Source organism: Macaca thibetana, chromosome X (genome assembly GCF_024542745.1).
Source record: "Macaca thibetana thibetana isolate TM-01 chromosome X, ASM2454274v1, whole genome shotgun sequence".
Taxonomy (NCBI): domain Eukaryota; kingdom Metazoa; phylum Chordata; class Mammalia; order Primates; family Cercopithecidae; genus Macaca; species Macaca thibetana.
The window spans coordinates 6,849,391-6,877,230 of record NC_065598.1 but is presented as its reverse complement, the minus strand read 5'-3'; the positions used below and the strand labels follow the sequence as shown (position 1 = coordinate 6,877,230).

General features: G+C 39.1%; 1 protein-coding gene across 1 annotated transcript in view; it reads right to left on the bottom strand.

Annotated features, from left to right (window-relative positions):
* Nucleotides 1-11,690: 11,690 nt before the first annotated feature.
* The window catches only part of STS (steroid sulfatase), a 292,612-nt gene continuing 276,462 nt past the window's right edge, over nt 11,691-27,840 (bottom strand). Inside the window, exon 11 of the mRNA XM_050777490.1 lies at nt 11,691-11,755. Within this exon, the coding sequence (XP_050633447.1) occupies nt 11,730-11,755 (26 nt within the window). The 3' untranslated portion in view covers nt 11,691-11,729. The remainder of the gene's footprint in view (nt 11,756-27,840) is intronic.

The window sequence follows — 27,840 nt, the reverse complement described above, 5'->3', positions numbered from 1 at the left end:
ACATTTTTCATAAGTCATGGCAAAGATTTAATAGACACATTGAAGAAAAATACAGACAAAGGGCTTATCGTAAGTCAGAAATACTTGAAGAGCTAGTGAATGGAAAATAAAAATATTAAAATCTGATTTATAGCACTGATATTGCTCATTGAAGCGGTAATGTACTGAGCTATCGGATTAATCATCACCATTATTGGAATGCAAAGAGGGAACTAGTGGGCTATAAAGATACCCTTGTCTTCCTTAAAGAATGATGCTGTTGAATTTTCATAAAACACTAAATTAAGAATAACTTTTTTGTGTATCTCTGTGTATTTGCAATGAAATTTTAAAGTCAGAAGGCTCTATAAATTTTAATCTATGAGATATGCATAGCTCTTTTTGCACAAATAATTTAGTGAGGTCTTTTCTGCTTAACTTTAACTGCACAGGTAAGAATAAATTTTTTTTTTTTTTTTTGTCACCTACATTAGTAGACAAATTCAAGTAAACTTCAAAGGAGCTGATTCAGGCAGTAAGTTTTTCTTCAGTTTCATAAACATCCTTCTATGGTTTGGGGTACGACTACTTCTTTTCATTTCATGCTCCAGTGTTAAAGAATAAAGTAGAAATTATAGGGAAAATATTCAGTAACTGCACGATACTCTCTTACCTAATTGACTGTGAATTTGGGGAATACTAATTGAAGAATACGATTTAAAGTCTAGAGGCTCCATTGCTAACATTATGTCAGACTTCATGTTGCAGCAACTGTTTTTCCAGGATGGAACCTCTAAAATAACAGGTAAAATGTAACTACACTTTTATTTTTTAAGTAAATCTGATCTGATGGTTAACTAAGAATCAAGTTCTTGCCCTTAAGTAGTCTTCCAAATCCTGACTACCATTAAGTCTCTCATTTAAGGGTCTCTGTGCTGAGAACTTAAGTCCAAGGTTTTGGCCTGAAAAATGGATGCGCAGTTTGAAATTCTTGCATAAAGTCAAGATTCCCAAACAATTACAACCACCACGGTAAGTTAGTGATCAGAAAGTACTCCATCACAGTGGCCAAGTTACCATTTCTTTACAATGCCTCCAAATTTGTAAGTACCAAGAGGTTCCTGGTAGAAGCAAGAACAAATCCTTACCAAAAAAAAAAATCATTTTAAACAGAGTTCAAAGAACTTCTACAAATCAAGTTCCAAAGAACATGAGAATGTATTCTTTCTTTCTCTCCACCCCACCACACCAACACAATCATAACATACACAAGAAATATTAGAGAATCAATTAATTTTGAAAAATAAGGAAAAAATAAATGCAATTTATAAAAGCAACAAAGGCTGGGCATGGTGACTCACACCTGTAATCCCAGCACTCTGGTAGGCCGAGGCAGGCAGATCACCTGAGGTAGGGAGTTCAAGACCAACCTGGCCAACATGGTGAAATGCTGTCTCTACTAAAAATACAAAAAAAATTAACTGGGTGTGGTGGCACACACCTGTAATCACAGCTACTTGGGAGGCTGAGGCAGGAGAATTGCTTAAACCTGGGAGGCAGAGGTTGCAGTGAGCTGAGATTGCACCACTGCACTCTAGCCTGGGCGACAGAGCAAGATGCTGTCTCAAAAACAAAAACGAAAATAAAACAAAACAAAAATAATACTAATAAAATAAAATCAACAAAAAGCATAAAATACCTAAAAATAAATTTGCAAGAACATGTATAAAATTTCTACACTGAAAACTACAAAATTTTGCTGAGAGAAATTTGTTAAAGGCATAAATCAATGGAAATATATACCATTTTTACAGATTGGAAGACTCAGTATTACTAAGATTTCTACCCTTCCCAAACTGGTGTACAAATTGAATTCAACCCCAATCAAAAAAACAAGCAGACTTTTGTGGAAATTGAGAAGCTTGTTCTAAAATTTTAGAAATTCAAAGGACCCAGCATAGCCAAGACATTCTTAAAGAAGTTGGAAGACTTAACATTCCACATTTTGAGACTTATAACAGTGGAAGTAAACAAAGACACTCCTAACCCAAGAGAGAACAGGAACTCTTTATTCAAAGCTTGCTATGGGAAGGGAGTCAGCCACCATTCCTTGGCCAGAACTTACATGCAGGCAGGAGAACGGTGCAGCTTTACCGTAAAGAAAACAAGGAGCGGCTTCAGGTGTGAAGATTGGAGGTTAGTGGTGTGAGAAAACTGTAGTCAGACTAAGTAAAAGCAGCATGCTTTCGGTGGTTGGCTTGCAAAACAAATTTGATTTTCCCTGGTTGGATCTGATGTTGGAAGAAAAGGCAAAAACTAGGGAAATTAGTAGAAATTGACCAGATCCTGATCATTCTGGGTCAGTAGCTGCAAAGGCTGTGGTTGGACTGCTGGATTGGTCAGAGTTTTATTTTTGTACATAATCTGGACATGGTGCATTTGATACTCATTTTCTCAATGTGACACTACAGTAATTAAGACGGTGTGGTCACAGCACATGCATAGACAGACAAAATAGACTGCAGAGTCCAGAAAGAGACTCACACATGAGTTAGGGCAAAAATGTCATTGCAATTTCAATGCTGGAAAGATGGTCTTCTCAATAAATAAAGGGGGAGCAGTTGATTATTTCTATTTTAAAAAGTAAACCTTGATTCATTTCAGACTTTAATGAGCTAAATGTGCCTATTAAAATAAAAGCAGAGTGCACAAATGTGCATATAAAATAAAAGCAGAGTGCACAACTTCTAACTCTACAGGGGGAACAAATGAAATTTTAAAAGAATATTAAATCTAGGGTTCTGTACAAGGTTTTTCAGGGTTGCAATTTTTTCCTATGCACTGGTGAATGTAAAATTTATGACCAAGAAAAAAATACTGCAGAATATCCAGGTTAATGAACTAAATTTAATTATTAGGTGCAGAAAATAACAATAGCGATTGCTAGTGGAATACAATGGCCTGGATATTTAGAGACAGGCAAGAAAAGGGAGTTAAGTCCATGAATAGAACCTGAGCTTGCAGATTGTAAATTGTTCTTGCTAATTATAACCTCAAAATGAGTTTGCTTTTAACTAAATGTACTCTACACAAGCATCAGGATGCTAGAGAGAGCATTGGATCTTAGAGCTTAGCTCCCACATTTTAAAGGCTGAAAGTATTTGAACAAAATGACATGAGTTAATATGATAATTACTGTGATTGGTTTCACACTATTGTTGCCTCAAAGCTTCCCAAGGCAGGCAAGCATATTCTAGCTCCCTGCAAATGCATCTGCAGAACAGAGCCTAGCAGAAGAAATATTTCAGTCTCCACTGAGCACTATGCATGGGCCACAGTCAGGCAGAACTCCTGCAAGGGTGCATTGTGCACAGGGGATATTGCTGTAAAAAAAAATAATAGTAATGATACTCTCAGAATTGGCAGGGTTCTGAAGGTTAGAAGGCTAAGACAGCTGATTGTTTCTTTATCCAGTGCCAGATATGGGCAAGTTTCCCAGGCATCCCCATGCTTTTAAAACTGGGATCATTAAGGCTTCTAAACACCTAAATCTACGCATGCAAAAAGACATGCACATATGCATACTTAGTAAAGTTTCTGAGAGTAGGTCACCCTTGTTCTTTAAAACCTCCAAGAAAAAGGATCTTGTTTGCCACTTACATCTGGAACATACCTTCATTATTCTGTGCAAGAAAGCTGAATGATAAAGAATCCAAGTCTTGCAGAAATGCAATCACTATTTAAATGAAAAGCTTAGGGGTAGATTTAGGCTTCTTAGTCCTAGGACAAAATCTGCTATAGCAATGGAGTCCACCGCTAGCAATTGTGTTTAGCACAGACTCAATGGCAGGTGGAGAAATAAAAAAGCTTTATAGTGGAAAAGGGAAGGCTTCAGGTATGCCCCAAGTGGAGGTGGTTGGCATCGGGGGAGCTGCCAGTGGGCTATCTAAAAGCACAGCATCTCATGTTGTTATATGGGGGAGTATATTTGTCTTTCTCTGGTTCCTCCTAAGTTTAAAGACAGGCAAATATTTGGGAAGCTGGCAATCACTAACCCAATCTCGACCATTCTAGGCAGATTCCTGCAAAGACTGGAGGGGAAAGTTCTATTGCCCTGTGTGGTCTGGCCACTGGCTTTGTGTATCTTCAGTCTTGAGTATGAAACTCTAAGTGAAGTATTACAGGATTACAGAAGAATGATATGTTTTGAAACCACTCTCACAGGGTTAAGAATTCTAGATAGAAATATAGCCATAATTAAGCATTAATCAGGTTGCACTTTGACCCCCTTCCTTGTAACTGGAAGTCACATAGCAGATACGGACCGTTTGCACCCCCAGTGTTCCTATAGATAGGATTTCTGACACTAGAATCATAAGGATTTGTTTAAGAATCAATTTGCATCCCCATTGTTCTTATAGATAGGATCTCTGACATTAGAATTGAAGAGTTTTTGTTTAAGAATTGCTTAAGACTTTTCGGATCTTAAATTCCAGCAAAACAGCTGACGCCAACCAGTTTGAAGACCACCCCCACCCAACACACACACACACACACACACACACACACACACACACAGAGAGAGAAATGGGATCAGCATGAGAACATGGCTTCTTCATCCCCCTGATCCATGACTTCACCCTGCACTCTTCTACCCGTCAATGATTTCCACACTTCCACCCACTCCAAAACACTTATAAACCCTGGCACCAAACTCCTCGGAGACATGGATTTGGTTTCTTCCAGTCTTCTCATTTGGTGGCTCTATGATTAAACCTCTTTCTCTGCTGCAACCTGTTGTTTCCACATATTAATCTAATACATGAAAAGATGGGAGAGGATCAGCAGATGCCCTTTTACTCACTGAAACTAAAGACAGTCTCACAAAATCACACTTGATCATTCTAGGACTACAAAAAATGAAGATGTTAAACTTCACCTCTCTGAGCCTGGGAGTAAATATCTGGCTAGACTTCCCTTAAGGGCTCATATCCCCTGACTTGTGATGTTGGACTTGTGTGACAGTCACTGGAACACACAGAGGAAGCTATGTTTTTGTGTCTCATTTGGGCAGTGAGTAGTTCTGTTTTACTCATTGGTGCCAGGCTGGGTATGCGTGGAAGGTGGAGGGAAGGAGATCCAGGCATCAAAACACTCAAGATGTTAGGCGATCCAATCACCAAGATACCCAAGGTATTAGGAGATCTAACCACCAAAATATCTCATGATGTTAAGGTGTATTGAGGTATCTCCCTTAGAAGCAGAAAAGATATGCTCATGAATGTTGTTGTGGAAATTTAGTTAAAAAAACAAAATTTTCTCCCAATCCAGAAAACCTCTTCATGAAGGAAGAAGAGGAAGAAAACAATTTCATTATTGAATATGCATTAAATCAAAATGTAATGGACATCACATTCCACAATCTCTTAGAGATTGTGAAGATAGAAGGAAATATCACTCTTTGTAGAACCAAGCAAATATAAACCCCTTACATATACATTCCCAAGATAAACAATAACTAGTCCTCAAGAGGACTTGACAACATTGTTTATTACACATAGTTCACCATCAGTTCACCCCATAAATGGAGTGACCATAGTGTTAGTTAATTTGTTTTGTACAAAGCAAAAATAAACTCCGCTTACCTTTATGACACAGGTGGTTTTGCAACCAGGAACCAAGCCCTTCTGAAGTTAGGCTCCTACCTTCCTACAGAGACTGAGAGCGGGAGGTGCTAACTCCCTTGATGTTTACATTTCAAAGGATGTGGGAGGTGCTAACTCCCTTGATGTTTACATTTCGAAGGGATGGCTCCCAGGTCCTTAAGGAAAACATTGCTGGTTCCCAAGGCTGGAAAGAGTCTTTTTGAGCTTTCAAAATGATTTAGGTATATTTCAAAGATACCAGGAAAAAAGTTACAAGTTTTCTAAAGGAAATGTTCCAAATAAAAATGTAAGGGCAATTTGGGCCTGCCCTCTTAGGTACGGTGGTCCTGGTAAGTCAACACATATCTTACAAGGGCAGCACAGTCCACTGCTGTTGCTCAAAGTGCCTTCACGTTTTCCAAAGTGAATTCACTTGTGCTGTTTTCCAAAGTGAATTCACTTGTGCTGTTTTCCAAAGTGAATTCACTTGTGCTGTTTTCCAAAGTGAATTCACTTGTGCTGCTTTCCAAAGTGAATTCACTTGTGCTAAGTACTAAGCCTATCTTTCAAATTTTAATTGGGTAAGAGGAAAAGAAAATATTTCTTTTAACTCTACCAACCTACATTGAGATGTCCTCTCCCTACAAATCAGCCCATTCTTTGGCTCAGTAACTTGTCCCTTCTGGTGAGATGGACTGAAGCTAAGGGGATAGGACAGATGAGCAATATTTATGTCTACCCCTTCTCCAAGCCTTTGAGAGAACCTCAAAAGAGATACATCCAACGTAGCCTGTAAGAAACATACCTTGTATGTCATAATGTTGGGGTGCTACATGGATGTCAATTTAGGAATTGATTTCAGAATTATTTGACAAAGGAGGAACAGGCAGAAATCAAAACTTACGATTTCACTTATGATTTGATGAGCACATCATTTATACCTTTCTCTCTACCCAACATGGTATTCTCCAAACTCAGGTCCCAATAACTGTAACAATTTTTGCAAAGGCAGTTTTACTTACTGCCTGTTCATGGATGGCATATGCAGTGGCCCATGAGCACAGACTTCTGGTAAACCCACAGTGCATGGGAGATCAGCGAGACTCGGAAGGAGGACAGCGTAAGCATGGGACACCTACAAGTAAGTAAGCTAACAGCCGAGCGAGGCCATGCTTTCCCTTGAAACTACAACTTCCTTCAAATTCAGAAAGAAGGCACAGGCATTCTGAGAAACATGCAAAATGAAAAAATCCTGGGTTATTACCCTGCATGAGCCAACTCCTTAGGATGAAAAATGATGACATAGAATAAAAGACTAAGAAGGGAAGCCTGTAATTCCTTTTCCATTAAGTCCTTCCTTAACACTAACTAATCATAGTGAGGTACAATGTGCACATAGAAAGGAGCAAAATAAAAACAGTTGATTTAGTTTTGTGTAGTGTTTCCACTGTTCTGGTAAGAACAAAATACATATGTATGTACGCACCATGAGGCATAAATTAGGTAATTTTAGTGATTCTGTCCACAAGTTAAATGCTCTTCTATTTGCATTTAAAGCTGGTATTACATCACATAAAGGTGAATGGTAATATGCTAATAATTTAAAATTTTAATTTTCCTTTTCTCAGAACAACATTAAATAGCAAATACAAAACACCATGACAAGCCAAGTGAGAGACTGCAGAAGACAGGTAAATGCTTTATACTTATTTTTCCTTTAATGGCACTTTGGGCTGTCTTTTGAATAAGGGGCACTACGTTTTCATTTTATACTGGGCCCCACAAATTAGATAGTCAACCTCATCAGGATATGTACACTTTACATCCTCCACCCAAGTTTCTAGAAGAATCTAGATATTATAAACCAAATTCTGCCATTTTATTCACTGGCAGCTTTTATTCACTTTGATACTCAAAAAACATCTTATACTCAAACATCCTGCAATTACATGTGCTTTTTGGAACATTTTAGAATAAATCACTTTAACATGAAAAGGTGAGCTGACAATCTTGCTTGGAGTAGGTCAGTCTTGTGGGAAAGCCCATATCTCTTAAAACATTAATGGCTTCTATCCCTCTTCCCCATTATATAACTAGCATGCTTACTTGATGGAGTACTTGACATTTGCTATCAGCTTGCTTGGGTTTGCTGAATATCAGTAGTTCTTAAATTTGGCTGCATGTTAAAATCACATGGGGAGTATTTTAAAAAAAGAAAGAAAGAAAAATCCCAGTCCCCAGGCTTCATCTCAGACAATGCACCTCAGACTCTATGGGAGTCTAAAATGTAACCAGGGTCAAGATTCACTCCCTAGCTATATGACAGTGCTTCTCAACTTTGCCTGAGCAAAAGAATGTCATGAAAGTCTTGGTGAAATTCTAGACTCCTTGGCTCCTCCCCCACCAAGTCAATGAGTCGTAAAGGTAGGAATTCTGTACACTTCACAAGCACTCCCGGTTATTCTTATGATTGGGGTCATTTAGGAAGCATGACTCTAAGATGAGTTGAGAAGGAAGAAAAAAGAAAAATGATTATTAATAAAGCTGCCAGTGATAAAAGGTTCTGAGAATCAAGCTGTTCTCTGGCCTTCCCTCTCTAATCATACTAACCCACCTGCATTACTTATCTATATGTGTGTAACAAATTACCATGAACTTAGTCGTTTAAACCAGCCCACATTTATTATCTCATGGTTTCTGTGGATCAGGAATCTGGGTATGGCTTGTGTAGATTTTCTGCTTCAGAGTCTCACAAGACTGCAATCAGCAATTGAAGTGTTAGCCAGCACTGTGGTCTTATCTGTGGCTCAACTGGAGAAGGATCCACTTCCAAGCCTGCATCATTGTTGGCTGTTGCAGGAAGTCAGGGACTCCGAACGGAGGGACTGGCTGAAGCCATAGCAGAAGAACATAAATTGTGAAGATTTCATGGACATTTATTAGTTCCCCAAATTAATACTTTTATAATTTCTTACACCTGTCTTTACTGCAATCTCTAAACATAAATTGTGAAGATTTCATGGACACTTATCACTTCCCCAATCAATACCCTTGTGATTTCCTATGCCTGTCTTTACTTTAATCTCTTAATCCCGTCATCTTCATAAGCTGAGGAGGATGTATGTCACCTCAGGACCCTGTGATGATTGCGTTAACTGCACAAATTGTTCGTAGAGCATGTGTGTTTGAACAATATGAAATCTGGGCACCTTGAAAAAAGAACAGGATAACAGCAATGTTCAGGGAACAAGGGAGGTAACCTGAAACTCTGACTGCCAGTGAGCCAGACAGAACAGAGCCATATTTATCTTCTTTCAAAAGCAAATAGGAGAAATATTGCTAAATTCTTTTTCTCAGCAAGAAACATCCCTAAGAAAGAGAATGCGTCCCTGAGGGTGGGTCTATGAACAGCCCCCTTGGAGGCAGCTTTCTTTTACGGTCTAAGCCAAAGGGATGAAATAAGCCCCGGTCTCCTGTAGTGCTCCCAGGCTTATCAGGACAAGGAAATTCCTGCCTAATAAATTTTGGTCAGACAGGTTGTCTGCTCTCAAACTCTGTCTCCTGATAAGATACTATCAATGACAATGCGTGCCCAAAACTTCATTAGCAATTTTAATTTCGCCCCATCCTGTAGTCCTGTGATCTTACCCTGCCTCCACTTGCTTCGTGATATTTTATTACCTTGTGAAGCATGTGATCTCTGTGACCCACACCCTATTCGTACACTCCCTCCCCTTTAAAAATCGCTAATAAAAACTTGCTGGTTTTACAGCTCAGGGAGCATCACAGAACCTGCTGACACGTGATGTCTCCCCCGGACACCCAGCTTTAAAATTTCTCTCTTTTGTACTCTTTCCCTTTATTTCTCAAACCAGCTGAGATGCTTAGGGAAATAGAAAAGAACCCACGTTAAACATCGGGGGTGGGGTTTCCCCCGATAGTTGGTAGAATTCAATTCCTTGTGAACTGAAGGGCTGAAGGCCTCAGTTTCTTGCTGGCTGTTGGCCAAAGATGGCCCTCCCTTCCCTGCCATGTGGGCCTCTGACATATGGCAGCTGATTTCTCCAGTGCCAGTGAGGGAGAGGAGCACCCAGCAATATGAAAGTTACAACCTTATGTAACATAATCACAAAGGAAGCATCACGTCTCTTCTGCTGTATTCTACTGGTTAGAAGCAAGTCTCAGGTCTGGCCTATGCTCAAGAGAAGGGAATTAGGGTCTGCCTGCCACAACTCATATACAGCAGAGTACTATAGCCACAGCAACTGTCCATAAATTCTAAAGCCGTAACACATGGGTTCATATGCCTGGCATCCCAGCTTACCAACATTTATCTTCAACAGGCTCCTTAGCTTCATGGATCCTCAGTTTTCACATATGTACAATGGGGATAAAATAGGGTATACCTTATAGTGTCACCGTCAGAGGCATTGAATGATTACATGCAATGAGCTTGGCAAGCTGGTCTACACATACTATGTAAAAATAAAAGCAAGTCTTGTAATTATTTTTATATGACACATGGTTAAACCATATTCAAGGCACATTTGTCCAGGGTTAGTGAACCAAAATCAACATGTTTTGTACACCAGTTTTATTGGAAAGTGGCAGAGCAAAGGGAAGCTTCTCTGACTCTCTTAAATGTGTGCATGTAGATACCTGGCACATAATAAATGGCATTGTGCTTTTATCCTGTCTTTGCTATTGGCACTCAAAATGGATTCATTTATATATTCAGGGAACACAGATTGTATAAGGCACTGTCCCATGATGACCAGGCAACCCTGCCTCCAAAGCTCTGCAATGTACTCATTTTGTGAGTACCGTGGTATAACTGTAGTAAAAGGAATAATGTAATAAGTTGTGTAAGAGAGTGACAATCAAAATGCTATGGCAGTTTATAGCAAAGAGAATCACTTTGGGCTGTGGAGATAAAAGAAAATTCCATGTAGAAGGCATCTATGGACACAGCAGTAAATAAAATATATTGCCCTTAGAAAGTATATTAAAAAGCCAGTCATTCAAATATCGATGAGTGAGTGCACTATTTTGCTCCAAGGGGTAAAGTTCTGCTTGTTCTGCAAAATGATAGTGGCTCTTTATGGTATTGCTCAGGGCTGGGACCTAATACCCACTGTAGTCATTCCACAGAGGTGGGATGGCCCCTCCCTCCAAACACGCACACATCCAAACTTTGCTTTAGAGGTCAAGACTGATGACATTACATGCATAAAGAATGTATGAAAAGGCTTATGACATAGTGGGGCTTTCTGGGAAGAGCAAGGAAGACTCCCAAGCTAGTACAAAGATGGCTTCGGCCACAGAGAAAGGAGATGACTCAGCTTTCATGGTGGTTAAGGCATGAGGTTGCAGGGAGCCTTCTTGAACACAATCTGTAGCTTGCATAGTTTCACCCCCTCAACCCCCAGGCATTCTTATTACTTACCTGGCTGTGGTGACAGAAGGGGAAGGGGAGTTGTGGGTTTGAATGCTGTTTGCAGTAAAACATCCAAAATGGATTCAGAATCTTTATTGCAGTTTCTTCTTTATGCACATAAAGTAATTGAATCACAAGGATTTATTTGTACGCCCTGGGTCACACATCAACTCAAGAAGCCCAGAAACAACAACAACAAAAAAAACAGGCTTCTCTCTGCCCTCCTGGGCTCCAGGTTAAGCTTGTGTGTGCTTTCTATTCAGAGTAGAAAAAGAGAATAACAAAGAGTTTTCCCTTTCATGTGACCTCTTGAAATACATTTTCAAGGTTGGAAGACAATGGACTCTACCTATCATATCACAGAAGAGGATGGGTGAAGAGACTTAGAAGTTCAAGGATAAGGGCCCAGTCAGTTACAAGGAGTATATTATCATTCCCTTTGTTTGTGATAATACCCTCCTATTAAATTCAAAGATTTCATGCCAAGATTCTTTTTTAAAATGACAATTTTATGCTAGGGTTATGAATTACACATCTCTAGAGGAGACAGTTCAAGATTTTTATTATTAATATTACAGCATTACTATTAAATAAACAATAATCAGTATCATCCCCTCCTCTTCAGAGGGCTGGTTTTCTTACCAGACTGTGGAGCATAACAGAAGTTTTCAGAGATGAGGGTCCTTCCCTGGTCCTGTTAGAAGTAAACAGAAGTCAGAGACAACAGACAAGGACTTCACTATCTGGAGTGTCTCTTACCACAATTTAGCAATGTCTTTGTGTGTGTGTGTGTGTGTGTGTGTGTGTGTGTGTGTTTTATGTGACAAAGTCCCGTTCTGTTGCCCAGGCTGGAGTGCAGTGTCCTGATCTCAACTCACTGCAACCTCTGCCTCCTGGGTTCAAGCAATTTTCAGGCCTCAGCCTTCTGAGTAGCTGGGACTACAGGCATGTGTCACCACACCCGGTTACTTTTGTCATTTTAGTAGAGACGGGGTTTCATAAAGTTGGCCAGGCTGGTCTCAAACTCCTGACCTCAAGTGATCTGCCCACCTCAGCCTCCCAAAGTGCTAGGATTACAGGCATGAGACAGCATGCCCAACCACAAGTTAGCAATATCTTTTAATAGGAGATGAAAGAACTTCAAGGCTCATTCTCAAAATCCATTCATCTTTTCTCAGTAACCAAATCGTTAGCCGACATAAGTGTTAGAGACGTCACATAACAGATACTCTCTCTTGTAATAAAATCTCCTTGAAACATTTTGAAACGAACCTTTGAGTAAACCCCAAAGGAAAAAATAATACCAGGAAATGCTTCCACTGTCTGAGAAATCATTTTATGTATTTGTTTCTTGCTGGTTGATAAGTACATATGTAGTTCCATAGGCATGTATTCTGTGCTGGGCACTGGGTGAGCACCAGGAAATAACACCAATGAATGACCGGAAATACAGGTAAATGCAGGGTGCTTGGAGGCATGTTAAGGTAAAGAAATGTGCACCATGCTAACTTGAGCAGAAGCAAACTCAGACCAAATCAAGGATGAAATTCAACTCATGCTTCAATATCTAGTCCAAAAAACTTTTTTTTTAAAATTCAAGACTTCTTCAGTGTTTTCTTATTCAGTCTATGGCTGAAAGAGACGGCTCAACTTTTATGGTGGTTAGGGCGTGAGTCCTACTTGAGATGATTATAAACAGTGCTGCTCAACTGTTTTCCATGCTGATGGTGAACAGATGTACAGATTTTTAGGATTGGAAATGTTGGCCCATAAAATATGAATACATTCTACAATATTTCAATACTGCCCAACAGTTTTCCAAAATGACCAATTTAGACTTTCACCCAACATGTATGAAATTTCCAATCGTTCCACATCTTCATCAAGATTTGATGTTGTTTGCCTTCTTCATTTTAGCAAATTCTGAAGGTTGTGTAGTGGTATCACATGGTTGTTTCAATTTGCATATCCCTGATGGCTGACAGGTTTGAGAAGCTTTGAATATGTTCATTGGTTTTCTAAATAGTCACTTTTTAAAGGGCCTATTCCATCCCATCTTTCTATCGGGTTGTCTACATTTTTTTTTATATTGACTTATAGAAGTTCTTCATATATTCAGTCTTTCATTGGACATATGTTGTACTTTTTCCAACTCTCTAATTGGCTGCATCACTTCTTCAGTGGTGTGCATTGAGGAATAGAAGTTAGGCATATTTGTATTTTTGATTTTGGTATAATTTACATTTCCCCAGTGACTGTCCCTTCCATCTGTGACCACTGAAAAGCACATATTTCAGTAATAGTCTTTATTAAATGCATCATTGTAGTTTTAAACAAACTACCTCCTGTGTACTTGTTCATGTATTTAAATCATCATACACAGAACATGAACTGCACCACAGCATGGCTGTCTTCATCATAGTAGGAGTTTAATAACTCCTGATAGCTATTTTTATAGATATGAAGATTTAAGCAACACTCAATAGGTTTACTATAAAAAAAATCAGCAGGCAGTTTACACTAAAGTCATATGATAATTTCATATAAAATGAATATCCTCAAGCTATTAGCGGCAGTTTTTGTTCAGTCAGTGACTCCCAAATCCACCTGGATTAGTCACCAGACTTATTCTTTGAGCTGCAGTCAATTTGCTTTTTTTCAGATATCTATCAGAGTTTGACTCTAGAAACTTGTAATTAGGAATATGTTATCTCTTGAGAAGCAAGACCATGACAGTATTTCTGCTTAATCTTTTACAATCAAGGTGCTTGAACAACTAGTTGATAGGTAAACTGCCTACTTAGCATTCTAGTGAATGGAAACAAAAATAAAATGTAAGTGTGGAGATATTCATCCTGATATTACCTTGTGTAGGATAAAAATAGGGCTGAGAGGCTGGGAGGCGATGGCTCACACCTGCAATCCTAGCACTTTGGGAGGCTGAGGTGGGTGGATTGCCTGAGCTCAGGAGTTCGCGACCAGCCTGGGCAACAGGGTGAAACCCCGTCTCTGCTAAAATACAAAAAATTAGCCAGGTGTGGTGGCATGCGCCTGTACTGTAGTCCCAGCTACTCAGGAGACTGAGACAGAATTGCTGGAACCCGGAAGGCAGAGGTTGCAGTGAGCCAAGATCACGCCACTGCACTCCAGCCAGGGTGACAGAGCGAGACTCCGTCTCTAAACAAACAAACAAACAAACAAACAAACCAAGGATCTGGGTGGGAATGCATCATAAAGAGTTTTATGAGGATGAGAGACCCCAGATTAGAGAAATGGAGGATTGGCTATTAACTGGCCCACAAATTCCCCAGAGCAGTTATCAAAGGGAAGTGTATCAGTTAAGGCTTAAAGCATTGGCAAAATAAGAGAGGAAGGAATGGCTGGATTCAGAGGATCATAGACGCTAGCAGCTGACAGAAGGTACAGCGTTAGAGACTCAAGAAGAGGAGAGGTTTGCAGGATGAAAGAGGATTTTAAGGCAGTTTTATAAATTTCTAATACTCCCTAGCTTCTGATCTTGGTCCAACTTCTCCAGAACAGCGGCTGGCCCGCCCTGCCCGGAATAGCATTAATAGAGAAAAGAGTTTGGAATGGAAAATGCCAAGATTCCGGTTAAAGTCACTTTGGCTCCCAGGAATTTCCCTGTCAATATTGCATTAACAGACTCTTTACCATCAACAAAACAGATCATGAAAATGGTATATATTTAAAAAGTTTCAAATGGATAAAGATTATGAAAAATTATATACTCTGTAGTAGAGCTAAGAGATTTGTCCAAAAAAGTTTCATTTTTTAATTGATATATAATAATCATACATATTAATGGGATACATAGTAATGTTTTGATACATATAATGTATAGTAATCAGATCAGGGTGATTAGCACATCCATCATTTCAAATATTGATCATTTCTTTGTGTTGGGAACATTTAGTATCCTCCTTCCAGCTATTTGAAACAACACAATATATTATTGTTAACTATAGTCATCCTACACAGATAGAGAACACTAGAACTACTCCTCTTATCTAGCTCTAATTTTGTACCCTTGAACAAATCTCTCCCTATTCCTCCCTTCCCCCTTCCCTTCCCGGCATCTAGTATCCTCTGTTGTACTTTTCAAGTCTATGAGATCGGCATCTTTTTTAGCTTTCACATATGAGTGAGAACATGAAGTAGTTAACTTTCTGTTTCAGAATTATTTCACTTAAGATAATGTGCTCCTTGTTCCACCCATGGAGGTGCTTATGACAAGATTTCATTGTTTTTATGGCTGAATAGTAGTCTGTGTGTGCATATGGTGCATTTTATTTATCCCTTCCTCTGCTGTTGGCTATTGTGAACAGCTAATAAACACAGGGTTGCCGATGTTTCTTCCATATACTGATTTCCTTTCCTTCCCTTTGGACAAATACCCAGTAGTGGGACTGCTGGATCATATAATAGTTCTGTATGTAGTTTTTTGAGGAACCTCCATTCTGTTTTCCATAGTGGAGATACTAATTTACATTCTCTCTAACCGTGTATAAGCGTTCCTTTTTCTGCACATCCTCACCAGCATTTGTTGATTTTTGTCCTTTTGATAATAGCCATCCTAACTGGAGTGAGATGGTACCTCATTGTGACTATGATTTGCATTTCCCTGATGATTAGTGATGTTGAACATTTTTTCACATATTTGTTGGCCATTTGTAGATCTTCTTTATTTCATCTAAATAATTTTACAAACCTCTCATGATGTTGCTAAATAAAAAAGATAGTACCTCATCCTGCCTGGATCTCTGAATGAATAGAGGTAGCTGTTGGGTGTGTACACCAATTACCTGGGCATCTTATCCAAATGCAGATTCTGATGCAAGAAGTCTAGGGTGGGATGTGAGCATCTGCATTTCTAACCAGCTCCCAGGTGATGCCTAGGTTGCTAGTCCACAGACCATACTTTGTAGAGTCAGGGTCAAAATCATTTGAGGTTATCAGGTAGAGACCCAAAACAGTGGTAAAATACACCTGTATTAGTTTTCTATTGCTGCTGTAACAAATTTTCACAGTTCAGCACTTAAAATAATACCCATTTATTCATTCTCCATTCTGTAGGTCAGAATTCCTGGTGGCTCCATGAAGTTCTCTACTTAAAGTCTCACAATGGTGAAATCAAGGTGTCAGTTGGGCTGGGATCTTATGTGGGGGCTCTGGGAAAAATCCATTTCCAGGCTCATTAGGGTTGTTGGGACAATCTGGTTCATTGAAGTAGGACTAAGGTCCCTGTTTGTCCTTCTGGCTGTTAGTGGGGACTGACCTCTGCTCCTAGAGTCATCTTTAAGACCTTGCATGCATGTAGCCAGCTATGTCTCAGAACCAGCAATGATGCACACGTTTCTTTCTTTTATTCTTCTGCTGCATCTCTCAAACAGACTCTTCTTAGACGTTAAAGGGATTGAGTGATTAAACTGGGCTCATTCAGATAAACCAGGATAATCTCCCTATTTTAAAGCCTGCAAGTTTAATCACATCTGCAAATTCCCTTTGGCTGTGGGATGTAACAACTGCACAGGTTCTAGAGACTGGGGCATGGAAATCTCTGGGCAACCATAATACTATTTACTGCCAGGCCTGACGGTATCATTTTGTAATTACCTATAGTCCACATCCTTGTGTCAACAAGGGCAGGTGTGAGTTAGGTCTCTTGATCCGACTTTGAAAGACAGCTACACCCAGAAACACTCTTCTCCCTTGTCAACCCTTGCCCCCAACACAGTGTCCTTTTCTAGTGTATTAGTTTGCTCTCACTATTATAACAAAGGACCACAGACTGGGCAGCTTAAACAACAGAAATGTATTCTCTCACAGTCCTGGAGGCTGCAAGTTGGATATCAAGGTGTGGGCAGGGCTGGTTCCCCCTGAGGCCCCTCTCCTTGCCTTGTAGATGCCATCTCCTCCCTGTGTCCTCACAGGGTCGTCCCTGTGTGTGTGTCTGTGTCCTTGTCTCTTCTTGTGAGATGTCTTAGTCCATTTCAGGCTGCTTTAACAGAATACCATAGACTGGTGGCTTATAAACCAAATAGATTTATTCTCTCACAGTCCTGGAAGCTGGAAGTCTGAGATCAACGTGTGGGCAGGGCTGGTTCCCCCTGAGTCCTCTCTCCTTGGCTTGTAGATGCCGTATCCTCCAGTGACCTCACAGGATTGTCCTCTGTGTGTGATTGTGTCCTCATCTCCTCTTATAAAAACACCAGTTGTATTGGATCAGGGCCCACCCTAATGACCTCATTTTAATTCAATTACCTCTTTAAAGACCCTATCTCCAAATAAGGTCACATTCTGAGGTCTTGAGAGTTAGGGTTTCAACATATAAATATTATTCGGTGGTGAGGGTTAGGGGGTGACACAACTCAGCCCATAACATATAGGAAGGCACTGTTACTGGTTCAGTCCCCTTCACTCCCTATGGATGCTTTTGATCAATTCTAGGGACCCATAAAACTGCGTCTAAAGCTTAGTTTCCATTCTCATTAAAGAGAGTAGCCAATGTTCATCCCCACCACAAACACACACGCGCGCACACACACACACACACACACACACACTGCAGGTACGTGTACATTTTGTTCTTGCAAATTGACCCTTTTCATGTCGGGGTCACAGAGAGGCACTTAAAGAGAAGAGCTGGTCCCAGCAATAAATAAAAGTAGACTAAAACTCACTGCTTCAGCCAGGCGCGGTGGCTCAGGCCTGTAATCCCAGCACTTTGGGAGGCCGAGACGGGCGGATCACGAGGTCAGGAGATCGAGACCATCCTGGCTAACACGGTGAAACCCCGTCTCTACTAAAAAATACAAAAGACTAGCCTGGCGAGGTGGCGAGCGCCTGTAGTCCCAGCTACTCAGGAGGCTGAGGCAGGAGAATGGCGGGAACCCGGGAGGCGGAGCTTGCAGTGAGCTGAGATCCAGCCACAGCACTCCAGCCGGGGTGACAGAGCCAGACTCCGTCTCAAAAAAAAAAAAAACAAAAAAAAAAACTCACTACTTCATAACAGGTTTGCAAAAGACCTGAAATGGCTTCAATTATACAGCAGTGCACTTTTCTTGAGAAGTGGGGGTAATTTGTACTTGAGTTATTCTCTGATGTCAGATTATAGGATACGCAAATCAATTAGTTGAAAGGGTTTGCAAGTATTCAAATGCAAAGTTCAACAGCAACAATCAATATGTTGCATTTTCTGTCAACAATAGATGAATTTGCATAATTATAAATGTGAATTTCAGGGTCCTATGTAACCAGGCTGATTTTGTTCTGTCCTTCCTATTAAGTGACTACTGACAAGACAAGGTGAGTCAGCCATTTCCCTTGGAATGAAGTCATATTGGCATTATTCCATGTAGACACAACCTCAGGCCCTTTAGTGAGGACTGATGTGTGAGTTTAAAGACAGATTCCAGGGTTAGGGTTTGCTAATGTTACAAGAGCTTTTGAAACCAGCCACAACTTAAGTCACTTCAGATTTCAAGCATATTCACAGCTATCAAAATACATTTGACCTCAAAGTCTATGATCTCAAATAGACTTTATATTTTGTCTTTATTAAGGTTAAATTCCAACTGCTTAATGTACTGATTAATGTATATCTGAAAGAAAAAAACCACCAGGTGATAATAATTTTGTTACCGTGCTGTTTTGCAGAATCATGCTTGACCTTTATCAGATTCTCAGGGAAATTATTTCTATAAAAAGAAGCAGCATTCTCCTTTATAGACACCAAGGAGGAGAGCTGACTGCGAGGACTTCGGAAAGAGAGCTTGTCTTGTGAAGCCGACCAACAAACTCGTGGTATTTTAAGTAAACTAAGCAAGATGGAGGAGGCAGGTGATGGTGATAAACTTTGCCTTGAAGTGAGTTGGAGTTAATATGCTGTGCCCATATTGGCTAAGCAAAAGCACTTAGTAATTACTTCTAAGCATGAGCAGATCACGTGCGTGCAACACAAGACAGCTTCAGGGCGCTAAAGGTGCAGGCATTTTGCATACCTGTTTGCAAGGTGTCAGGTATGCAAAGGCCTCCTATACTGGCCTTATGTGGTACCCACCCACACTGACTAGAATGCAAAAGCAACACTCCAAAGAATATGCTATTGGCCATGGCCCTTGTACTCCAGTCTTCCTCTAATTCCTTATCTCTTGATTCCTCTCTCTACTTTTAGGGTGACACAGAGCAGGGCCCAAGCCCCCAGATAAATTCCTTTAAGTCAAGGAAGACACCTTTCTTGAGGACTTTTCCACTGCTCCCCTGCTCACAAAAGTCCCCTTTCAAGTCCAGGGAAGAAGACAGGTGGAATATCACTCTCCAGAGATATCACTCTCCCAGTGGGGCTAGAGTTCCTTATGACAAGGTAGAATTTGTATTAAGTCTGAAAATTCTGAGGCCCAGCATGGTGGCTCATGCCTGTAATCCCAGCACTTTGGGAGGCCAAGGCAGGAGAATCACTTGAGGCCAGGAGTTCAAGACCAGCCTAGTCAATATGGCAAAACCCCATCTACACAAAAAATAAAAACTAGCCAGATGTGGTGGCATGCATCTGTAGTCGTAGCTACTCAGGAGGCTGAGGTGGGAGGATTGCCTGGGCTCAGGAGTTGGAGGCTGCATTGAGCGATGATCATACCACTGAACTCCAGCCTGGATAACAGAGCAAGACTCAATCTCTACATAAAATAAAATAAGCCTCAGAAATCTGACTCCTGGCAAATTCTACTGGGGAGAGGCCTTAGTACCCTAACATCAGCAGAGTGAGTATTTGTTAGAGCAGCAATTTCTAATCTTCATCCTAGTAGAGGCAAGCCCCCAATGGGACCTGTGAATGAAGCAAAGAAAAGGGAAGATTCCAGGGCATGAAAGCATGGCTTTTGGGAACCCCTGAGCTATTTAGGGACAGAACCTAAGGCACAGCCACTGGGGAGCAAAATGAAGGGGGATGATAGAGAAGACAAGTTCTGCCTGCATCATAATATTGACTTTCTTTAAAGTATCATATATGCTGTCTCTCTCTCCTAGGTTATGGAATTGTTTCATTTTCATGAACAATAATTTTAAACAACCAAAATTTTTCTGTCTAAATGTGACATGAATAATCAAGCATTTCCAACTATTATTTCTCTTTCAAGAAGCAAATAATTTTCTTTGTGCAAAATCATATTTCTTGAAAATGAAAGCCAGGTTCATTGTCCATACTAAACAATTCTAATTCATCTCATGCCATTTTTTTCTTTTGCTCCATTTTAATAACAATTATTTTAATTTCAAATTAGGTTGAGACAACACAGAGCTGGAAAACAAATGCTGTCATAGGCTTTATTATCACAAAAGAGAGACTTGAGCAAAAGTTGATTGCAAAATCCACAGCTTGCTTAAAAAGAGTAGCTAGAAATAGGAGCAAAGCTTATGTTGTTCATTTCTGGATGTCTTGTGCAAAAAGGTTTTATCTTACCCAAAACTGTGCAGCGTGGGCTTATTTCTATTGTGTTTGTTGTCAGAGACTTGGTCTACTAGGTTTCTTAAAATTGAAAAGAGGATTAGGCTACATTTATAATTGTACCTATAAATACAGTGCTTGAAAGGACCTTTTTCTCCCCTTGGGGAGGAAAAAAACATTAGAGTAAATGCTCTGTATAAATTCACATTTTCTTCTTTTTTCTACTGAAATCCACTCTTTCCTCTTTCTGTCATGTCTGTCTTTTAATTTTTCCCAGTGGTCATGATCCTAATTTTACCTAACTGAGTCATTACCACATATGCTGAAGTGACAGCTGTGTTTAATATTATTGGAATTTAGCTTGTCAAAATAGCTTCACTCCAAAAAGATGACATTTCCATATATTGACTTTGGATTGTCACTTCTGAGTGCCATTTATTATTAATTACTAGTGATATTAGGAGAGTTCATTAATGCTCAAGATGTTTCTACAATTCCCTATTGCTCAGACAAAACCAAAACTGTGTGCTATTCCAAAGACTTTCACCCTACCCTACCAGGGTTTGACTTAATGAAATTTATCCTAACCAAATGTTAAGCAAAGGAAGGGTTTAACTACTTGAGAATTCATAATGTCAGGAGTTTTGATAACTTCCCCAGAAAAGATGTTTCTAAACAGGATTTCTAGTGAGTGGGAATTCCTGGGGTCAGAGGTTTTGGAAAGGCCATTCACGCCCTCTAAATTTTAAGTTGGCAAATGTTGACTCTACTCTTATCATCAACAGCAAGCATTATTGAGTATTGCCTGCCATCATATTTTTCCCCCAGAGATCTTTTTTTAGTGAGAATAAACTGGGTTAATTATAGTATCTAACCACTCAAAAATTTCATTGGCTTAAAACAACAAAGATTTATTTCTTGCTTAAGCTGGCATCCAATGTGGTTGGCAGAGAGACCTGCTCTGCCCTTATAGCAGGTCATCATCTCAACATAAGGCATCATGGGAGGAGATGGCTGGAGAGACCAGTAAAGGTGATTAAATACTTCAGCACATGCAAAACACATCATTTCCATTCATGTTTCATTGTGAATAGTGAAGTAGTCACCTGAACACATCTACTACTTCCAAAGGCTTGGGTATAATTATAATCCTCCATGTACAGAAGTAGAGGAGATACAGAAGAAATTTATGACGCATACCACAAGGGAAAAGGAACCTTAAGTGTGACTCAGCCATGGCACTAAGCAAACACAGGTGCCCTGAGTCTCCTAGTTCATTTGTGCCCTGAGTCTCCTAGTTCATTTATTAAGAATAGTCATTTATTTCTCTGAATTAATGCAGCTAACTTGTAGAGATATATTATGTTGAACAATATACAAAACTGTCATGGGTGAATATTGGCAAGTTCATGTGATTCAGCATAAAATTGTTGATGAAATGGTGTAAACATATCCAAAATCGACTTTATCAAATAATGACTCTTATCATGTACCTTATTTAGGGAGGGTAGAGGGTACATCATGCTCTGGTGTAATAGCAGCAAGTTTAGAAGGGAAAACAAATGGAAAACCAGTAAAAACAAATGGATAGTAATCATCTCTCTTTTTCAGGCTCTTTCTTTCAGCACCGTGGATTTATTTATACTTGTCTTAAGAAAAGCATATTGTATGGCCCCAGGAAAGTGAGGGGGAAAAAGAAGAAGATCTAGCAGCATGTAGCTTTATGATTTTTCTTATAATCTCCCTTTTTTATTTTTGATTCATCTCCTCTTCCTCTGCCTGCATTTTGCCTCTTGGAGAGCACGTGGAGTCAGCTTTGTTTCCCACAGAAAACTCCATTCCAGCAGGATGTTTTTCCTACCCAGTTTCAAGGAGACTGACCATTGTGGTGGCTGAACCAATTATCTCACAGGACACAGATTTCGACAAGATCCTTCCAGTGGACAATTGAACCCAATTGGGCAGAGATTACAGGATTTGTTTCCAAAGAATAAATGTGTCTTGACCATCTAGTTCAATGAGATAAAATCCTCTTTCGAAAATATAGCACTAAACGTTTCCAACATTTTTCAAATTATAATAGCAATTAAGTTTCTTTTTCTTATACCACCTAATTTCAGCACTGTTACTGAAACAAGCAAAAAAATGAAATTCAAAAGAAACAGCTAGCAAAGGATGTTAAGCAATGTTTGGTTCGACTATATTCTAAATTTTAGCATTTTGAAATGAAAACATTGGTATTCAAATGCAGTCAGTTTGTATTGATCATGAGATTATGACCAGATGATGCTAATTAGATCATCCAGGTAATCCTCCAGGTATTTATAATCCTTTCGTTGAAAAAACCAGCAATATCTGTTGTGGCTTTTGATGTGACATGTCCAAGGTGTTCTCATGTATGTAGGGCATATGGCTGTGGTTACTAAGTAGGTACTTTTGGAGATATTAAAGAGAAACAACAATAACAAAGTATATGTGGAAGGAAAAATAATGCTACTGTAATTATTTTAGTTGTGCATATCCAAGAATGACAACAGATACGTGGAAACGTGGACAGTAGTTGGATTGCATCTTCCAGCCTCTGCCTTCCTGAGCTTGAAGACCAATGTTCATACCTTACAGATGGATAGATTTAAATGTTTATTCTTACTTTATTGATATAGATCATAGTTTTATGTAAGGAGTGATAACCTGTGTCAAAACTCCTTGGGTGTCATTCCTATCTGCAAGGAAGGGAAAGAAAAAGAAATATCTACTTGAAGGATTTAATGTTAGGAACTCATAAACTTGGCATATTTTCCAATGCAATTTAGGCAATGACTGAGTCTACACTGTATCTGGTTTTGCAGACCAATGCCCTCTAATAACTCAGTCCAGTGGCCCTGTCTAAAATCATGTGTATTCTTGTCTTACGGTTTCTAGCATTTCTTGTTTGGTAAAAGTACAAGCCATGTACATGCTTGGGCAAGAAGAAAAAACACTTATAACACACAACTTTTCAGTTTTGCCTCCTTGAAATACTATCATTTCAAAGACTTAGCAACTTTTGAAATGTTTCTCTAACTCCCAGCCTTTCTTCAGTCAATATGTTTATGTCTTTCTGTCAGGTCTGGGTTTGTTTGATTTTTTCTTAATTGTATGCATTTCTGAGTATATATGTTCAATGATTGATGTTACTGTAAAATACCCTTTTATAAGATTAAAAATGATCTTGTTGATTGAATATGCAAATCTAAAGCAACTCAATCATCTTTTCTTAGTTCTGATCAATTTTGTTGCCCTAAGAATTTAAGACACTTTTACATTCCTCTTACAGCTTTTCAATGGCTATGGTGAACAGATAGGACCCTGCCTTTATTTGCAAAGTAGTATATTTAAAGAGGTAAGCTTATTTCATGTTATGATTCTATACAGTAATTGTGTGGACAAAAATATGTTATTTCTAAGTTTCCTCTTCTTTCTTGATAGGGAAAAATCTAGAAAATATTAATTATTTCTATAATATTTATATGTCAAATATTATGTAAGTATATTAACTATTTGACATCTGATAATTATCAACACTTGGTTTCAAAAATAATGATAAAAACAGGTTGGTAAGAATGAACATCTTACAAGATTGGTACTTGATACTGTATTATTCTCAATAATGGATGAACTCAATTTTGCTATAGGAGAAAAGATGAAAATTATGAAAAAGCTAGTTTGTTCAGGCTGCTATAACAAAATGCCATAAACTGGGAGGCTTTTAAACAACAGAAATGTATTTTTCACAGTTCTGGAGGTTGGAAGTCCATGATCAGGGTATGGCAGATTCACTGTCTGGTGAGAACTTGCTTCCTGGTTCATAGACAGCTCCTTCTCTCTGTGTCCTCACATGGTGGAAGAGGTGAGGGAGCTCTCTGGGGTCCTTTTATAAGGGCACTAATCCCATTCATGAGGCTCCTCCCTCATGACCTCCTCACCTCCCAAAGCCCCACCTCCTAATACCATCATCCTGGGGATAAGGGTTTCAACATAGGAATTTTGGAAGGACACAAACATTCAGACCATAGCAGGATCTATGCATTATGATAGAAAACTGGAGCACAGAGGATTAAAAGTTTTATGTTACTTTCTTTCTGAATTCATTGATACTTCCAGGACTCCATGCTGGGCAGACCAATAAAAGTCATTCACTCTACAACAAACATTTTTGAATATCTACTGTGTGCTAGGCACTACTCTAGCCACTGAGAACATAGAGTCCTGCTCTCATGGATTCAAATTTAATGTAGAAGATAGATAAGACAGATGATAAACAGAAGATAAATAAATAAATAGAAAATAGATGGATAATACAGATTGATAAATAGAAGATAGGTAGATAAGATAGATGATAGATAAATAGAAGATAGGTAGATAATAGGATAGATGATAGAGAGATAGATATAGATAGATAGATACGGTAGATAGGACAGATAGATAGGATGGATAGATAGATAAATAGATAGAACAGATAAGATCAACAGATAGATGTTAGGCAGACAGATAGATAGATAGATAGATAGATAGATAAGATAGAGAGATGACAGATAGATAGATAGAACAGATAGGATGGATAGATAGATGATAGGCAGATAGATAGATAGATAGATAGATAGATAGATAGATAGATAGATAGATAGAAAGAAAGAACAGATAGGATGGATAGATAGATAGGACAGGTAGGATGGATAAATATAGATAGATAGATAGATAGATAGATAGATAGATAGATAGATAGACAGACAGATAGATAGATAGATCAGATAGGATGGATAGATAGATGTTAGATAGATAGATAAATAGAACAGATAGGGTGGACAGATAGATGTTAAGCAGGTAGATAGATAGATAGATAGATAGATAGATAGATAGATAGATAGGACAGATAGGACAGATAGATAGATGATAGGCAGATAAATAGATAAGATAGAAAGATGATAGATAGATAGAACAAATAGGACGGATAGATAGATGATAGGCAGATAGATAATAGGTAGGTAGATAGATAGATAGATAGATAGATAGATAGATAGATAGGATAGGATAGAATAGGATAGGATAGATAGATGATAGGGAGATAGATAGATAGATCAGATAGGATGGATAGATATAGATAGATAGACAGAACAGATGGGATGGACAGATAGATGATAGGTAGGTAGGTAGATAGATAGATCGATCGAATAGATAGATGATAGGGAGATAGATTAGATAGATAGATGATAGAAAGATAGGATGGATAGATAGATGATAGGTAGATAGATAAATAGACACATAGATAGGACAGACAGGATGGATAGATAGATAGATGATAGGCAGATAGATAGATAGATAGATAGATAGATAGGATGGATAGATAGATATAGGCAGGTACAAAGAACAAATAGGATGGATAGATAGATAATAGGTAGATAGGTAGATAGATAGATATGACAGGATGGATAGATAGATGATTGATTGATAGATAGATAGATAGATAGATAGATAGATAGATAGATAGATAGACAGATAGATAGATTGATAGATCGAATAGATAGATGATAGGGAGATAGATTAGATAGATAGATTATAGATAGAACAGATAGGATGGATAGATAGATGATAGGCAGATAGATGATAGGTAGATAGATAAATAGATACATAGATAGGATGGATAGATAGATGATAGATAGATAGATAGATAGATAGATAGATAGATAGATAGATAGATAGGATGGATAGATAGATACAGGCAGGTACAAAGAACAAATAGGATGGATAGATAGATAATAGGTAGATAGGTAGATAGATAGATATGACAGATAAGATGGATAGTTAGATGATAAGTAGATAGATAGATAGGACAGATAGGATGGATAGATATAGATATAGATAGGTAGAACAGATAGGATGGATAGCTAGATAATAGATAGGTAGGTAGATAGATAGGTAGGTAGATAGATAGGAAAGATAGGATGGATTGATGGATAGATAGATAGATAGATAGATAGAACAGATAGGATAAATGGATGGATAGATAGATAGATAGATAGATAGGACAGACAGGATAGATAGCTAGATAATAGGCAGGTAGATAGGTAGGTAGATAGATGATAGATAATAAGATAGGTGATAGAGGATACATAGATAGTAGATAGATGATAGAGAGATTAGAGAAGGAATAACAAGGTCTGAGCTGGAATTTGGGATTGTCATTTTATACAGAGCGTTTAAGGAAAGCTTCTCTAATAAGGAGATGTCTGAGAAGAGAATGGAAGAAAATAAAGACCGAGCAATGTGTCTTTCCACCTACACAGAAAAGGTGGTAAGCACAAAGTCTCCAAATGCTGTTGGCCTATTTGAAGAGCAAGCATGGGCAAGAAGGAGATGTGGAGGGGTTGTTTGGGCAGAACACAAACAGAAATGAGGGTAATAGCAACGAAGAAGGAATCTTAGAAAGAAGGACTGAGAGTCTTGACCCAGAGGCTTGCAAGCAAAGGAAGTGTGGTCAATACATGGTAAAACATGGTCAATTAAATTGCTTGAGGACAATTATGTAAAACTAAAAGGGTTGGGCATGGTAGCTCATGCCTATAATCTCACTGAGAGGCTGAGGCTGGAGGATCGCTTCAGCCCAGGAGTTCAAGACCAGCATGGGCAATATAGTGAGACCTTGAATTTACAAAAAGAATTTAAAAATTGCTGGGCATGGTGGTGCAGTCCTGTAGTACCAGCTACTCGGGAGGCTGAGGTGGGAGAATTGCTCGAGTTCAGGAGGTAGAGGCTGCAGTGAGCCAAGATCGCACTACCGCGCTCCAGACTGGGCAACACAGCCAGAACTTGTCTCAAAAAAAAAAAAAAAAAAAAAAAAAAAGACTAAAAGATTAGGCTTGGTAGGGCCGGGTACGGTGGGTCACACCTGTAATCCCAGCACTTTGAGACTCGAAGGCGGGCGGATCACGAGGTCAGAAGATAAAGACTATTCTGGCCAACATGGTGAAACCCCGTCTCCACTAAAATTTAAAAAAAAAAAAAAATTAGCCGTGCTGTAGTCCCAGCTACTAGGAAGGCTGAGGCAGGGGAATCGCTTGAACCCTGGAAGCAGAGGTTGCCAGTGAGCCTGGGTCGCGCTACTGCATTCTAGCCTGACGACAGAGTGAGACTCTGTCTCAAAAAAAAAAAAAAAAAAAAAAGGCCGGGCATGGTGGCTCACGCCTGAAATCCCAGCACTTTGGGAGGCTGAGGCCGGCAGATCACGAGGTCAGGAGATCCAGACCATCCTGGCTAACACGGTTAAACCCCCTCTCTACTGA